Here is a 17,414-nt window from a genome sequence, read left to right as displayed (position 1 = left end):
AAAGCTTGTGGATTTAACGCCCTATCTCTTCCTTTGGAAACACGTTAGGAAGGAATCTTTTCATGTCCAGTATAAACAGCTGAAATGATTGGCAGAGAAACGTCATACGAAGTTTTGTCAAATAATAAAACAAACTTCAAAGTGCAGATTCTTTTTTCTTCTTTTCTGGCAGAGAACAGCTTTCAGCCCTGAGTCGTCCTGACAGAGCTTCAAACTGTGTTAACGTCATCTTTTCTCCTCTTTAATGCTCTCAGATAGGAAAGAAACCAACATCCATTATGTGAAACACAAGCTGAGCTCCAGAACCATCTTCATGTCATTCATCTTGTTGCGTTTCCCTCCAACTTGTCTTTCAGAGCAAAGGTTTAAAAGGTCACTTCACCCAAACCAGAAAAACAAGATTTTCTTTCCCCAGACGGTATCTAACCACGCAGGCTTTAGCTTGTGAGATTTTAAACTTACTGTATTGTGTTTTAAATAGTTAAAACATGCCAATATGAACTGATGCAATGATATCACACATAATTCATTATAATCAGTGTTTGGCAGTGATGCATTACTCAGCAATATTATTACTTTCCCCAGAAACAAGTTGTGTAAGGGATTACTATTTATTTATACATAATCCAAGTAACGCTGCATTTCCAGTGTTACCACAATGCAATTTGGGTTATTTTGTCCAAGACTCCCATGTTGACATGTCTGCCCGATTACGCGGCAGCTCAGGGGCAGTTTAAGTGGACTGCCAAAAAATACACGAAGAACGGAAAGTGAGGGGGATAGGCGTTCTTTCGACAGCTGCAAGTAGTTTGTCCCAGTCAAAGATGCAAAGAACATTTTCGTCCATTGTAAACTTTGTGTCACCAGCAAAAAGCTTTCAACTGTGAACAATTTTACATCTAATTTACTGAAGCATCCGCTGAAGCAGCACAGCGATGTAAAACTGGCTACTGCCAGCGATGCATGCACTGGTCGTGAGAACATGCACTTCTGGTCTGTTACTTTATTGTGCTTAAATTAGTTTTGTTATTTAGTTTTTTTATGATTAACATGTTTAAATGCACACTACACTTCAAATTAACCTGAGCAGAGAAAAAGAAAGAAGAAAAAACAAACAACAGATGACACTAAATAAAATGAAAGACATGAGATGTGAGTTCAGGAGGACGTGTGTGTTGGTTGGAGCTCAAAGCAACAGTCAGCACAGCAGCTTAAGCACAGTGTCCGCAGTTTGGGGAATCATGGATAATATCAAATGACAGTTTGGCAGGTGTGATCCATTATCCAGTAAACATAGCTGACGTTTCACAAAGTCATCTTGTAAATGAACTCTGTGGCTCGACGCCACTGATGCATCTCTCAGACAAAGATGAACACTGTAGAAAATGTCTGTTGTTATTTCACTATTTGGCTCAAATTTGCAGGTTAGAAATACATAAATATTATGGATGTAATGTAATAGTAATAATAATATTAGAATCAGAAATGTTTTTTTTCCACATGCAGGATTTCTTTACTTTTATCTTTTCTCAAAATGACATTGGTCTGTCTGAAATTCGAACATCAGCATATTACACAGATTCCTGTTCCCAGTCATGCTAACAGCGTGGCTCTATGGATGACAGACAAAGTCCGTCAGTTGGACCTAATATTGGAGGGTTACTGTGACATTTGGTTCAGACATTCATGTTCTTAATGTAACAACGTTGGTGATCCTCAAACTTTTCATTAGGTGCCATTTCAACGTTTTTTGGTTAATCATCAGCCTCAGCTGAAGGCTCAGCTAATTAGCAAATGTTAGCATGCTAACAGTCATGCCAAAACATTACACCTGCTAAAGATCAACATGTTAGCATTGACTTTGCTAGAATGTTAGCATACAGATGTTAACATTTAGTTTAGTACAAAGTACAGTCTCACCGAGCTGCTAGCATGGCTGCACATTTCCTGCATTCATGCTCAAGCAAGCAAGCACGTGTAACAGGCATTAACCTTGCACCCCACAGAGCTCAGCATTTTTTTTAATAAACATTTAGTGTTGCTTCGTAAATATATCTTCTTTCTACGCCTTCCACAAAAGTACTTCTCGTAGTTTATCATGTTGTTTTTATTCAGGTATTTTCATTTGCATGCATGCTATTTCACTTCAGTCTTGTTCAGTTCAGTTCATCATTCCCACAGTACTGCTGACCTTAATATTCAGGCTGACCTTTTATGTGTCTGTTATTCTTCACGTTGATCAGTGTGAACAAACCTCCACCCTGAAACATCCCACATGCACAATGAGACCAAACTACAGCAGATCATGTCAGATCCAAAATTTCCCACTTTTCTGTCAGACCGTCATTTACAACATGACCCCTCTAACTTTTTTAGAAGCATCTACCCAGAGTCTATTCAAACCGCAGCCTTCACTTGTCTTCGCTGCTGGTTCAGTCCATTTATTTTGATGACGGCCATCGTCATACTACATTTGCGTGGCCTTGGATCAGATGAAAATCAGGTTCAAATCAGAGCTGAAAACATCCGATGGGAGTCGAAGCAGTTTTAATCTCCAGTGTGAACGCAGCCTTCAGCAGGTTGAGCTCTTTCTCACAGCTGATGCAGCTCCTTCCTCCTCAGTATTGACGTGAAGGATGAATGTTCCACATAGCTATAATTTATTACACCTCCTTCGTCTTCATAGTCTACATCGTCCTCCTCGATATCATCAATGTCGTCATCGTCCAGACATCGGCTGTCCCCGTCCGATCCCTCGTCCTCCTCGTCCTCTTCCGGCTCCTTCTCGCAGCTTATCCTCATCTTCCTGCGGTTGTTGTTCCTCACCGACGCCTCCAGAGCTTTCTGTCGCCGGTAGAAGTGGGAGAACTTGTTGAAGATGATGGTGATGGGCAGCGCCACCACCAGGGTGCCGCCCAGAATGCAGCCGCTGGCCGCCAGCTTCCCAGCCACCGTGACGGGAACCACGTCCCCGTAGCCCACCGTGGTCATGCTCACCGTCCCCCACCACCAGCAGGCCGGGATGGTGTCCAGACCCACATCCTGGAAACAGACGGAGGTGCTTTATGTACAAATACATTCAAATTAAAAAGTTCATGTTACAAAACTTGCCTGCTTGAATAACAACAAAACTTCGGCAAATAATTAGCAATTTATCTGTCATAACAAGCTCTTCATTGCTCAAATTATGCTTGGATCCCTAATAAAACCCTGCATGTAAAAGTACAGAGGCATCAGACAGTGAGGCATCAATGTCATCAAACATCAGTCAAGCGTTACCTCTTCATATTCAGCGGTGTAAGCGATGCCAGAGAAGACGGACACTCCGACACCCAGGTACAGCAGCAGAATGCCGACCTCACGGTAACTGTGCTGCAGACACAAGATGGAGGGAAGCTTGTTAGAAACTTTAAATGTCTCCAGCTCAGGTCCTGTAATCCAGCCTCACTCTGGGGACTCTTTAAAGACACCAGAGAAGAAGAAGAAAATAAAAGCTCAGCCTCAGTCAGTTCAGCCTCAACCAAAAATAAAATGCAAAGCTGTAAATATGTTATTTATTATTCGGCACCTATATGTACAGAGGAAGCAGACAAAAGGTTAGAGGACAAGGGGGGAAATGACTTTGTGTCGATACTGTTGGTACTGAGCACTAACGAACCAGCGGTATCGATCATCTTGGCAACGACCCCACAGAGGTTATATAGGTGAATTCCCCCACCAGTCAGTCAGAACCGAAGAAGTCTCTCGGATGAGGGACGAAACGTCTTCAACAAAGTCCAGCTGCTATTGACTTTAACCTTCCTTGGATCCTCTGATATGTGAACACCAATGAATTTGAATGTGTTCACTTTCTCCACCGCTCTCTCTCCAGTGTCCAGTGGTCGAAGTTTGGATGCTATCACTGTGTTAAATGCTGAAATGTAATCAATGAACAGCTGCTCCTGCTCTCTAGGTACGTGGGGGTTCATCAGGTGACACTTTGCTATTTATAATGTGTTGTGTTTTAGAGTTAAGCTTCATGCTTGTATGGGCAGCAGCTGTGATTCAGACCCAGTCCCCATGTCCAGATTTTTAGTACATTGGCTCAAATTTAAACCAATGTCTTCTGTTTAGGGTTTTGCATTAGTTGATATGCAGGGAAGAGACCAACAAAGCTCTCAGTGTCTCACTGCTGATGCTGCTCACGAATCAGGAGTATTTATTTAAGTGCCACTTTAATCTAAATGTAAATACAGTGCATCCAAATCCAGCAAACTAGCGACTTTTTTAAAAGTTAAACAAATTCTTTGATTTATCCGTTCACGTCACAAGTCATGCGTAATGATGTTTTATAGAAATGCAATCCTCCTCCTCCGTGGCCTCTGTTATGGTAGATGAGACTGTAACAAGGCCTGCTGTTCTACTCTCAGATACTTTACATCTCCTGTCGAGGGAGGAGGCAGATGTAATGAAGATGTAACGAAACCCAGGAGCAGCTGCACAGTCGTATATTGTGGTTACTGATTCTGCAACAGATACACAACATCTCTGCTGGTGTAACTGATACACTTTACATGACATCAGACGAGAAAATGTCTGACCGAACTGACGTCAAAAGTCCTGCCGGAGGAGAGAACTCCGTTATCCCTTCATAAACCAACAATCGCTGTCTGACTTGAGGTAAATGTTGACATCTGTCACTGCAGACGGACTTCACAAACCCATGCTGTATCTCACAAGCACAGTTTCCACTGCTTTATTTAGAAAACATCAACTGCAGAGGGAACTAACAGGGCCGAGCTATAATATCTCTGGGAAGTTGTTTACGTGACAGCAATGAGCAGCACTTTTGAATTTAAACTGAGCCTCCTCAAACACCTAAACCTCTTGAAATACACTTTAGCTAGATGCCACAGAGGTGCAACTGTGCAACCGCATGTCCTGTTCCTTTATTCCTCACCCCAAATGTATTCAGATGGCATTTACGGTCAATGATTTTAGATGAAACCAAACAAACGTCCACAATTGCCACCATATTTTCAGCAGGAAAACCTGAAAACAGAAGAATGGTGATGACTCGCTGAGGTGTAAATTCATCCAACAGTGAAGGAAGGTTGTCTTTACCTAGTTGAAATGACACACGGTCTAACCACCTGCTCAGCCTTGTCAAACCACATCCATTCACACCGTTTCATGCCTCAAAGTTAATTAAATTAGTAATTTAAAGGCTCGTTCAACTGTTAAGAAGGCATCTGCATCCGATCAAACAGCATTTTGTCATATTTTTACATCCACCTGTTTCACTGCAGCTAAGTTGAACCATGCCGTGTCATTTACCGTGTCCTCCACTGTAAGATACGGTCTCAAAGGACTAATCAATAATGAGTCATGAGTACATTAGTTGTCTTGGTGTTTGCTACTTTCGTCTTACATTGTTACCCTGAAGAGCAATCCTTCTGCAAATCACTGAAAATCCAAACCACATCTTCAAAACAAAAAAAAACCTAAATCTGTGTGTGTGTGTGTGTGTGTGTGTGTGTGTGTGTGTGTGTGTGTGTGTGTGTGTGTGACATATCAGCTCAGACCTACATCTGCTCACAACCCATCAACCGTTATCTGACACAGAAAGGTCAACAGACCAAAATGTCACAAACAAAACAAAAAATCAATCGCGCTGTTTTTATTTTTCCTGAGAGGTTTCTGTGGTTGGAGAATGTCACCGTGTGTCTGCCTCGAGTCGGGAAGTCGAGCGTTACCTAACGAGTCCTGACTCACCCGAAGCGTCGCTCCCAGCGACCGCAGTCCTGTCGAGTGTCGGGCCAACTTCAAAACTCTGAAGATCCTCATTAACCTGAACACCTGAGAGAGAGAGAGAGAGAGATGCATTATACATTTCAGTCCATCTTTCGCATAAAAACAAGTCTGTTCAACTCAGCAGCTGTGGTCATTGTGGTATTGTACGTGGTTCAGTTCAGCTCAGATGGAGCAACAGAAGTTGCTCTTTCTTCATTAAAATGGTTAAATACATTTAATTTACTAATAACTAATAACGATTTTTAAACCTGTATGAGTCGTCCCAGGTTTCCCAGCTCAGACTCTGATCCCAAAGTCATGTCAAAGACCAGGGTGATGTAAATGGGCGCCACAGACACCACGTCGATAATGTTCAGAGGGTGATGAAAGAACTTCTTCCTGTTCGGTGCGAGCAGCAGCCGCGTCACCACCTCAGAGACGCAAAAAACATACTCACTCACATTTGTTTTACGGTGACAAGTATCTTCTGTTTTCAGACACCCCCGGGACACGGCACGCTTTGTTTTTATCTCCTTACCTCGAAGGTGAACCAGCAGGTGCAGAACACCTCCAGAGCCTGCGTGGTCGTGTCCTCCACCAACTTCCCTTCATCATCAAAAGTCTGAGAGGAAAGAGGAGAAAGATTAGTGACCACATCTACAACTAAGACCTGGATGACTGAAAACCTTCACAGACACATTTTTAATGATTTCTCAACCTATTTTCAGCACCATTGTGCTTAACGTTCATAAACTCTCCTCACAGCCGGTGTTTAAACATCTGATATCAGACTTCATAATTTCACAGTATTTTCTACTTGTTATTTTGTTTCTTTTAATATTAAGGCTCAAGAAGCAACAAATGAGAAGATGACACTTGTTTGTTTAGCTCAGCTACTGCTATAATCATGCAATCTCACAAAGGCAGCTCTCAAATCCTCAACAGTATTTTCCTTCATTGAGACATTAACAGGAAGTCTTTCTGCATCTGATTGGACTAATGCACCTCTGACTGGGCTGTCATTGTTTTTTCCTCCAAGTTTCCAACTCCAACAGGAGTTCTGCTTTTTTGTGTAAATAGTTGTCTGTGAGTTTTTTTTGACATAATCAGAGAGTCGCAGCATCTCAACCAGGGGGGCTTTCAAAGTCTGACACTGTAAGCTCTTCCTCAGAAAACACCCCCATCATTCCTACTCATTTCGGCAAATAGGCTCCATTAAAGGTATGCAGAATTAGCTGTAAGCAGTTCCTGTTTGCAGTGTCTCCATGGATGTACAGATAGCTTTCACTTGTTTACTTTGATATAGAAGAAAACTTAAAACCATGATGATCCTCAGTTATTATGGAGCATCTTTTTTTCTACTGTTTGTATTTATGGACGTTGGACAGAGATAATAGTAATAATCCTCAGAAAGTCTCAGTCACACACATTTTAATACTACGTGTATGTGTATCATGTCTGTTTTTAGGTTTGACTGAATTATGACTCTAAGACGCAGTACAATTTTGGACACAAACGCAGCATAGGGGTGCTAAAGTACCGTAATTGCATCTATGAGCTCCATAATCCCAAATCACTGGGCTAGATATGGTAACTAACTTCCTGTCCTTTCACCTCACACCGTATCTCTGCCTCAGATCGTCCTCCGATCACCTCCCTCGCAACTCTCCTCACGGCACCTCTGATTCAAACGGCTCCCAATAGCCTGCAAATATGTTCCAGACTGAAATCTCCTAATGAAAAGTGAGTGTAAGCACTTTTATTTGGCTTCATAATCGCCCCATCTCGCCGTACTGACCTGATACTCTGGGATGCTGTTAATACACATGGTGGCGATGGATGTGAGCACCACCACGATGGACAGCAGACTGAAGAGCTTGCTGGGGATGGAGTATCCAGGGTTCTCCAGCGTCAGCCACAGACACTTTCTAATGTTCCCATAACGCACTTCCTGGAAATGCAGCATGTCTCTGTGAGGATGGAGGAAGACAATGAGTTAAGGATTACCAGAAAGAGGAAGAAACAGAGGGCTGCATGCTGAGAATCCTTTACTTTCTTCACAGTCTTTTTACCTGTTTAAGTCAGATATCTCGTCCACAGACGTGTCTATGCTGCTGACGTCGCTGTCGTCGTCCCAGCTGCGATGCCGGCTGCTCTCCAGCTTGCGGTCGTGGTAGCGATAACTGCAGCAACTATCCAGGAAGAACTCATTGATGCCCCAGTACTCTATCTCCTGACTGCATGGGAAACATAAGTCACTCTGTTATAAACAATAGAACTTACAAACTTGTTAGATTGACTGAGCATTTATGGATTACACTGCTTGTGTGAAAGCAGCTTAATTATTTACTCATTTTTACTCACATGAACTAATGCTACTGTGACAAATTGCGGCTTAAATTAACCTAATTGATGTAAAGTGTGAACATTAGAGAGACAGACCTGAAGGAGAAGACACACAGCTCATCCATGATGTGAAGTTTGCCGGTCTGGTAAAAGTGGAGGACATATGGGAACAGGCCGGGATTCCTATCAAAATAAAACTCCTTCTGCTGCACGTCATAATCATCACACACCTGCAGAAAGAAGGAAGAGAGGAGGGGAGTTACAAAAAGAGGAAGTGAACATTTAATAGTGTCCAAAAACTTATTTTTGGAACCAAACTCCAGTGAGAAAGATGCACAGATGCCAACCAGCTGACGCACTTGCAGTATATCTTCCTCTGAATCACAGGCCAGCAGTTTTCCCAGTCTGGTGTCCGGGAATTTCTTCAGTGTGCTGGAGCAGAGGCTCCTCTTCAGACCTCCGACGTTCACGTGGACGAGACCTTCGTCAGAGTCCTGGTGGACCCAGGTGGGCAGACTCTCCTTCACCATGGTTACCTGCTAGAGACACATTAGCGATGAGTACGGAAAGCAAAGCAAAACACAAAACAAATTATTTTTGGACATTAACATTGCTTTTAAAGAAAGGGTTGGAGCATGTCAGCAGTTAGATCATTACATCATTTCAGGATATTAAGCCAGCATGCTTCATCCAAAGAGCTTGTCAAAGCCTCGTAAAACCCCTCCCCCCCAGAGTAAGGGCTCTGTGTAAGACCATTTTCGCAACTTTCCATAATCCACAAACTGACATTCACACCCATTTCACGCAGGAATTGGTCAACTCTGCGGCGAGAAAGAAGCCAGAATTTGAGTTTCTCTCAGGTTTTTTTCCAACCTTTTCACTATTATTTCTGTCATCTTTCATGTGAACAGTTTTCATGTCCGAGAACAATAGTATGAATATCTCCCTGGAGAGACTCTCTGAAAATATGTGCCATATTTCAACATTATCACTTTTCCCTCCCCTTGGCAATGATGCTGGTTTTTCACCCCACATTCCAGTGTGGCCGTCGGGAACTACTTCTCTTCTTGCATAACCCGGCCGTTACAGGAGTAGACACTATTACAAGACATGGTGACGGGAATAAAACAGAAGTTGGTGGTGATGTGGATAACACACATGCCATTGTGTCCCTGAGCAAAGACTTTACCCCTAGTTGCTCCAGAGGCGTGAAACCTCTGACTTACAAGGCAATTGTAAGTCGCTTTGGATAAAAGCGTCAGCTAAATGAGTGAATGTAAGGTAATGTAAAAGTGTCCACAATAAAATGAACCTGTCCAATTCACAGGAGGTTTTTTGCTGATTAAAATCTTAACAGGCACAATATTTTTTATGTATGTTCAAACTACCTTTTTTAAGGGTATTTTATCCCTTTAATAAATAGTGACTGTGGAGAAATTACAGGAAACCAGCGAGAGAGAGATGCAACAGAGGTCTCCTGCTGGACACAACCCGGGTACCTTGAGGCTCATGTGGTTGCTGTAATCATTCCTTCTGGCATAAAGATCTCTTTCTAATGTGTGTCCAATGAAACAAAACCCACTGTCCCCATTCTGTGTAAAAATACATATTAAAAGTTTACAAGAAGTTAATATGAGGCTTCAACAGTCTGTGTTTTTTTCCAACGTTAGAGTCGTTATAGTAGGAAATTCACACTTTATGTTACTGTCCCTCCACTGCATCTCAGCAACAAATCACAAAGAGTGACTTTCATATTAAAAGGCTGGAAGACCTCCACTTCATTTGTCTGACTCAGACCTTCGTGTGGCAATCTCGCTCCCTACTCATTGACAACTAGTGACAAATATGGCCATTAGAAATATAGTTTACTCATCAAAATCCAGTCTGTTTCTTCAGTCGTCTGATCCTGATGCTCCAGTGCTGGTTCAGTAAACAAAAATAAAACTGTTTTATTTGTCAGCGCAGGACGTTCTGAGGACAGGAGGTAACCTTTCTCATGCAGATTCAGTTACAGAAGACAGTTACTCTAGTGAGGCGTGAGTAATGAGTTAGAGTAACACTGAAATAAAATTTATCTTTATCCTTTGTACTAATTGCTCATTCAAACTTTGTAATTTCATACTTTTATTTTATCAATTTGGAAACAGAAAATTTTGTATCATAAAAAGACTAAAACAAACATTGAACTGCTCCGATTAACAAGTATTGTGTGTGTATTCATATATCTTCTTCCTCTGAGCCACAGTGGCGCTCCATTGTCCAAAAACTATTAAAAACACATCTGGGAGACTCAACGCTGCACTGGGTGCCAAGTTCCTTCATCACCGTGAACAAACACACTGTAGTTTATTCTGACTCAGTCCCACACACACTGTCCTGCTGCCCCAAACACTCCCTAGAGCACCACATGTGGATTCATCCGCCACTGAAAATAGTCCCAAACAATTTCATCCTGTTTGAGTATTTAAACACTTTAAAAAAGCTTTTTGGCAATTTTACTGAGGCTTTTAAAAAATAAAACCTGCTTAAATCACTGAACTGCCTATATTTGGTACAGGCATCGTAAAATAAACTAAATCATTCAGTTGTAAAGAATCTAACTGAGCAAACCATGTGTAGCATGTCCATTTTGACAAGGGGTTAGGGGTTTTATTCATCCAAGGAACTTCTGTAAAAATCAGACCAGGCTTCTAATTGAGGCCTGCGTTTATTTGTCAAGACATGTAGCCACACCAGGCCAGTAAAAAGGACAGGCGTCTAATTGGGACTAAGTTTTATGGTATTTAACAAACATAAAGACGACTTAACACATTGTTGGTTTTGGTCATTTCATGGGATTTGTTGACAATAACAAAAATATAGAAAGACACCTGCCTCATTTCTTTACTAGATTTTTTGAGTATTTGGAGCAGCTATGTTAATAACTTGAATGTGCCTGGATGTGAGTCAGATGTCTCTCTGTTTTTGTTATCTCAAGCTGAGTCAGCCTTCATCAAACCCTCATGAGGAATTTCTGACAAGGAGGAGCTTCTCTTTGGTAATGTAGGCACTCTAATGCACTTCCAAGTCCATACGCCCGGAAACTAATTTGATGTACCACATATTTTTAATGTTAACTACAAAACACAATGTGCATTGGTTGAGAGCCAAAATGCTTTTACTGGATTTTATATATATGCTGACTGAATACTGACTGACAAGTCTCCCAGACATGGAGACTTTTGTATGTAACAAGCCATAATACAATATCGAATGTGAATAAGGAAGGTTAAAAATAAAGGGCAGCTGGACTAAAGATACTTGAAAACATTTCACCTTTCATCCAAGAGGCTTCTTCATTTCTGACCTCTCTGGGGTCAAGGGATGTCACGGCAAGTTATAGACGATTGAATGGGTCATATTGCACTTTTAAGACGGCAACAGGCATGTTGGACAGACAGACATAGTTCTTTGTGCTGCAAATTGCATCGTTGGTTAAATTGAAGTTGCCTTGACAAGGAGCTATTGAAGGTAACAGCCGTGAAAACCGACCTGAATTTATTTACATTTATATAAGAAAATGTATTATTTTTGTTTTCATTTGCTTTAAAGCTAAATTAAGTGGGGATTGTTAATTTCCCAACAGAATATAGAAAAGATATAAATTCAGGTATAATGCAAATAAGCAACAACAGGAATTAACCAGAAACCAGTGCTTGCAAAAGGTTCCTAGGTACGTATGGAATACGCACAAGCATTGGGGGAATATGCCATCTCGGCTGCAATCTGAAAGGAAGAGATGTGATGGAAATTCACGACAATTGGCATTAATTATTTAGGGGCCGGCGGTTAAATCCCCGGCTCCTCCAGGCTGCATGTCGAAGTGTCTTTGGGCAAGATACACTGGCGGCAGTCACGCCAGTGTATGAATGTGTGTGAATGATAGTTTCTGTTTCAGCACTTAGGCTCAGTGTATAAATGTGAGTGAATTGCAGATGTAGTGTAAAAGCGCTTTGAGAGGCCGAAAAGACTAGAAAGGCGCTATACAAATACGGAGCATTTACATTAAGGGATTAAACTAACTTTACCCCAGTTTCTAAACACAAGGGTGGACCTGCAGCTGCACTTGTTGTTATATTCCACCTGTTACCAATGGTACCTAGAACCACGAGTAGGCCTAGGTCATATTTTCTGAATACTGGAATCGACTTGTTAACAAAATCGGTTCTCTTGACGTCCCTGTTAGGTGTTAGTGCTCCTGGCTGTTCTAACGACAGTCATCGTGGTCTGAACGACCGTAGTTGGTATTGTGAAATGAGGCCAAATGTGAGCGTCTGTTCACTTTCCTGTGAAGAGATGAAATTTCATCTCACATTTATCTCCAACAACCCCAACTGTCGTTTCAACTGCCAGGAGCACTAACGAACCAAGCGGTGTCACCCAGATAAGGACGCCACAGAGGTTAAATGGCCGGGATTCTCAGTTAGTCAGTCAGAACTGAAGAAGCCTCTTGGATGAGAGACAAAATGTCTTCATGTCCAGTTGCCCTTGATTTTTTACCTTCTTTGGATCACTATGACCTGGATGATTGAGAGTCTTCATATACATTATACAGATGATAACTAGATTAAACTGAGAGCTCTGCTCTGAAACATGCAAATCTATGTTTACTTCATTAACCATGGGTGCAAGTAACTTGTCTCCATGTGATGCAGTTAAAAAACACATAGATGCAGCCAAAACAGAAACTAACTCCCACGCAGGCTCATCTACTGTACTCTCCACACAAACACCCACATAGTGTGCACACTTCCACAATAAAATTAGACAATGAAATCACTCAGCAAATGGATAAAAATAACAAAGTTCACATCAAACTCTAAAACTATGTGAAGTATTATACAGTACATTAAAACTTTTTTCCCAAAGCCTCAAATGTTCCCACTGTTGCCTAAAATAAACTAAATTAATGCCATGAAACAGAATTCATTCTAGTTCAGTTGGGAAATGTTAGTTTAATATTGCTTAGCAACAAGTGAAGTTTCAGGGAATGATGATGGTATCTGGATCATAATATCCAGAAAAATATCCAAGCATCAGCAGTGGTTGCACATGTAGCACTCACTACTCACAGTACTGAGGGCATCCGTCCATTTAGAGGCAGCAGTAAGTGCCCTGCTTCAGGTAAAGTGTAGCTATAATGTAACGTAATAATGTTACTTAGTCTGTAATTGCAGAGTGTAGGAAATGGGCCGAGGAATCGCAGACAGGTGTGAACCTAATGTGGACCTAATGGTGTTTTAACCGGAGCAGTCGGACTTCATCTGCTTCTGAATTTTTCACCTTCTTCCTGCAAGTATTTAATCAGCTTTATTCTCAACAGTACAGTGATTTATAGACACATGAAGTGCACACAGTTAACTGTGGCAGCTGAAATCTGTCTTCATAAAGGTGGGTGGTGGGTGTGTATGTGGGAAGCATGTTAGCAGCAGTGAAGTACATTTACCCAAGAACGTCTGCAATTTTGAGATACGTGTATTTAACTTCAGTATTTCGATTTTATTCTTACTGTATACTTCTACTCCAAAACATTTCAGAGGTAAATATTGGGAAATAAATGTACTCAAGAATATAATGTATAATAAACCTATGAGTAACTTCCCAAATGTGATGCAATGTTACAGACTGTGGTATTAAAATCAGTTCCTCTTCAACCTGCTATACGCAGTAATGCACAGATAGTACTAGTACAATAATATATCCTGACATTTTTCTGCTTAATGAGTACTTTTACTTTTAATGCTTTATGTACATTTTCCTGCTCACTTGTAATTGAGCATTTATTGTATATGGAGTGGTGCTACACTGCAACTTTTAGCTCTGGTTTTGGTCTCCACCAGCTAATGAGGGAAATATCTGCCCCACCCCCTGTTAAGATTAGTTCTTGTGTCTGACAACAGTTTTAGGCCTCATGCTTCCCAACTTAGACTACAGTCTCAGGCATTATTAGATCCATCATTACCTTAGAACACCGGTTCCCAAACCTTTTCAACTCAAGACCCGAAAGAGAAATCTGGTGTCTCCCTGGGACCAAAATTTACAAAAAATACATCCACATTTACAATCTATGAATAAAGGTATACTGGAGTTGAAATGTCAGATTCACACAAGTATGTTGTGCCAGACTGAATCAACACATCTTGAAGGATACTTCTTAGCAAAGAAAAAACAAAATGTTTGGGCTTTGCCCAGATACAGTGAATGTTTCGTTTGGAGGAATCTGTCCAATTTATTCATTTTAAAACCAAACTCTCATTACTGAGGACTTCTCCACATATTACACATTGAAGCATCTTTAAACTCGTCCTTGTACTTTAGATTAGACATCATAGGATTGACTGTGAAAGACTACAGACATCATTTTTGTATGAATGTGGACAGAAGATCAGGTTAGGGAGAAGAGAGAGAGAAAACCTCACAAAGCATCTGAGCTAAACAGACCAGTGTAGCAAAAAAAAATTCACACATTTACATATTGTAACATTTTTAAGAATTTTATTCATTTTTACTCAATAAAAATGGCCCTGCGATCCATTTTGGGTCCCAACCCTAAGTTTGGGAAACATAGACAATGCAGGTTTAGCTCAGAGTGTTTATTTATTGTTGCAATCACATGAAGAAACAGTACGTTGTTGGTGGCATTAATGCAACATAAAAGGTTAAATGCAACAATAAATGAGGAGAAGAAGAAGAGCACAAGCTGATGTAAACATTGCACATTAAAAGCAATGTCATCATTCATTGTAAGCTGTGTGATATATAGGCCTACTGTTCACAAAGGTCAAGAATGAACTTCAGCCCAATGTGTTCGGGATGAAAACTCTTTTTGAGTGATGTTTTTTACAGTTGGAAAGCCATGCTGACTCTCCTTTTGTCCTAAATCTGGTGGTCTTTGAGTTGATGTCAGCTACGTCTTATCTCTACTGTGATTTCTTTCCTTAAAATGAGAAAAGTTGAAATCTCAAGAACAGAGGTTTTCAAAGCGAGAGGCGGCCTCTCCAGGAGGATTAGTTATTACATTAGCCTAGTTCTCAGCCTAAATGTGATGTTGCTGTTGATCACCTGCTCCACAGTGTCAATGTTAAGGGCTCAACATGGACAGAAAATATATAACAATATGTTAAAATTGGAGTTTTATGACAAACGGAAATGTTTTTCAATGAGTATTCCCTTTTTTCACTGTCTACAGCACCACATTGACATTGTGACTCTCTCTCTCTCTCTCTGGCCATAATTACATGTGGGGCCCATGCTGAGCTCTCAGAGGAGCTGCCATGATGCACATACAGAAATAAAGTTGATCTATAATTCAGAACGAGGAAGCGCTGCGGCTTGAAATCACAGGGGTGGAAAATACACCTCCAATAAACAATCTCACTGAAACGCGTTCATACAGAGTGAATCAGTGAACTCAACAACACAGAGAAACTTCACATGGCCGGGACGCACAGTAAAGTGGAGAAGGTGCGGCAGCTGTCACCTTTAACAGGCCTCAATGATTAATTAATCGCATTTTAAATAGTCTATATTTACTGACACTACAATATGCTGTTACATTAATACAATGTGCTATCTTTTATTGAGACTTACCTGTGAGTTTGGTCACGATACTCTTTCATCACCTGATCAGCATCCTCCTCAGATGTCAGATTCACCCCATGATGCGTTTCTAAGTTTTTACACTTCCACGACTAAAAAAGGACAAAACTTTCACACACGAAGCGTTTGATGTCGACAAAAATCCGCGTGCTTCTTCTGCTAAAAACTTTAGAGACTACCTTTCGTCTGCCTGAAACAATAAAGTGTTGGGAGGAGGTAACGCAGGCAGCTGTGGGCGCGCAGGTTTCCTCCATCTGAGTCACTGTTGGTCTGTCTTCTTCTCTCAGACGGAGTCTTCGGCTTTTTCCGTCACATTCCGGAACAGCATCTCTCCGAGCGAGAAATACATTTAATATACTGACCACGGACAGAGTTGTTTTTATGATGTGTTTGCGGCACTCGGTCTTTTGTTTAGAGCAAGTTTGATTATATTTTTCTGCTTTTATAGAGCCACTGAGACTGCTGTGGTCAGTAATGCGTTTTATAAGTGGCCTCGTGGTTATTTCTATTTCCTCTGGCCTCACTAATATTCCTTATATCACAACTGGGATTTTATGAGTGTGTATGTGTGGTCCTAAGTGAAATTGTATTAAATCTCTGGTGTCATTTAAGTGATTTTTCAAATTACTTTAATGTGCCTCTAAAATCCATAGAGACGTTGCAATTTTCCCTTTAACTTATATAGCTGACTTTTCACTTTTTCTCATTAAGATAAAGTCTGAACACTTCCTCTCTGGTGCCAACACCGCATGCGCTGTTAAAGGCCCTATTGATTCAATAAAACAAATTAAAATCTTCCCATTCCGCAATGTATTTGTTATTTTATTAATATTTTATCTTTGGAAGCTGCAGTTTAGACTCCTGTATGTGTGTAAGGATGGGTCCATCTTGTGGCTAAAATCTGGTTTTGCATCTGAGTGCTGAGGCCTCTCCTTCCTCTATCCCCCGCTTTTCTTCTTTCCTAAACTACAGTGTTTACTGCACACAGCAGAACCACAAGTCAAGAATCTGTTATCTTTCCTGCTGTACTTTTTCATGTGAGTTTGGCAGTTTGGCAGGTAGCGGGTTCAAACCCCGGGTTGCTCCTGCATTTCTGTCTGCATGGGAGTACCTCTCCTCCCACCGCCCAAAGACATGCGGAATACGTTAATTGGTGACCCTAAATTGTCCTTAGGTGTGGTTGTTTGTCCATGTGTGACCCTGTCAGCTGGGATTGGCTCCAGCCTGTACGCAGGATAAGCGGTTGGATGGATGGTTTGGCAGTTTAATGGAGAGAGGCTGACAGTTAAAATGATTAAGTGTATGTTTTTACAAGAAGGTGATGTTGCAAATATTTTCATCATAAATCATCATAAATGATTGAGTCTGTGGGCGCCCGAAAAACAGTTAAAAAAAAGGTCTGTCCTAGGGCATTTATTAGTTCCTGACTCTGGGAAAGTGGGAAAAACTGTTTCCCCAAACTACTGAACTCTCTCTTTAACCAGATAACACACACCTAGGCTATACTATACAATCTCCTTTTGATAACTAAAGTGAAATACTGTTTTCCTTCTATTTACTGAGCCCCTGAAACAGTTTGGAGCCCCACCTGGGGAGGCCGTCCTCACACTTTGAAAACCGCTGATCTAGAAAACATGAAGTCTACAGGGCAAACAACC

At 41.1% G+C, this 17,414-nt stretch overlaps 1 protein-coding gene across 2 annotated transcripts; it reads right to left on the bottom strand.

Moving 5' to 3' along the window:
- Positions 1–2,089: 2,089 nt before the first annotated feature.
- On the bottom strand, positions 2,090–15,990 carry si:dkey-43k4.5 (potassium voltage-gated channel subfamily S member 2). Of its 2 annotated transcripts, none has more exons than XM_038695486.1 (10): positions 15,748–15,990; positions 8,478–8,657; positions 8,215–8,348; positions 7,845–8,009; positions 7,571–7,742; positions 6,311–6,394; positions 6,042–6,203; positions 5,755–5,838; positions 3,280–3,372; positions 2,090–3,042 (listed from the first exon to the last, which is right to left on the bottom strand). In XM_038695486.1, the coding sequence occupies exons 2-10, from the start codon at positions 8,646–8,648 to the stop codon at positions 2,593–2,595; spliced, it is 1,515 nt and encodes a 504-aa protein (XP_038551414.1). In that variant the 5' UTR covers positions 8,649–8,657; positions 15,748–15,990; the 3' UTR covers positions 2,090–2,592. The 2 variants fall into 2 exon arrangements, with proteins under 2 accessions (XP_038551414.1, XP_038551415.1); XM_038695487.1 differs by having other exon boundaries at positions 8,478–8,654.
- Between the last annotated feature and the right edge of the window lie 1,424 nt (positions 15,991–17,414).

Source organism: Micropterus salmoides, unplaced genomic scaffold, assembly GCF_014851395.1.
Source record: "Micropterus salmoides isolate LMB-PRFRI ecotype aquatic unplaced genomic scaffold, ASM1485139v1 Ms_hic_scaffold_4, whole genome shotgun sequence".
In the NCBI taxonomy this organism is placed as follows: Eukaryota; Metazoa; Chordata; class Actinopteri; order Centrarchiformes; family Centrarchidae; genus Micropterus; species Micropterus salmoides.
The sequence above is the reverse complement of the archived record's forward strand: the minus strand, read 5'-3'. Positions and strand labels throughout refer to the sequence as shown.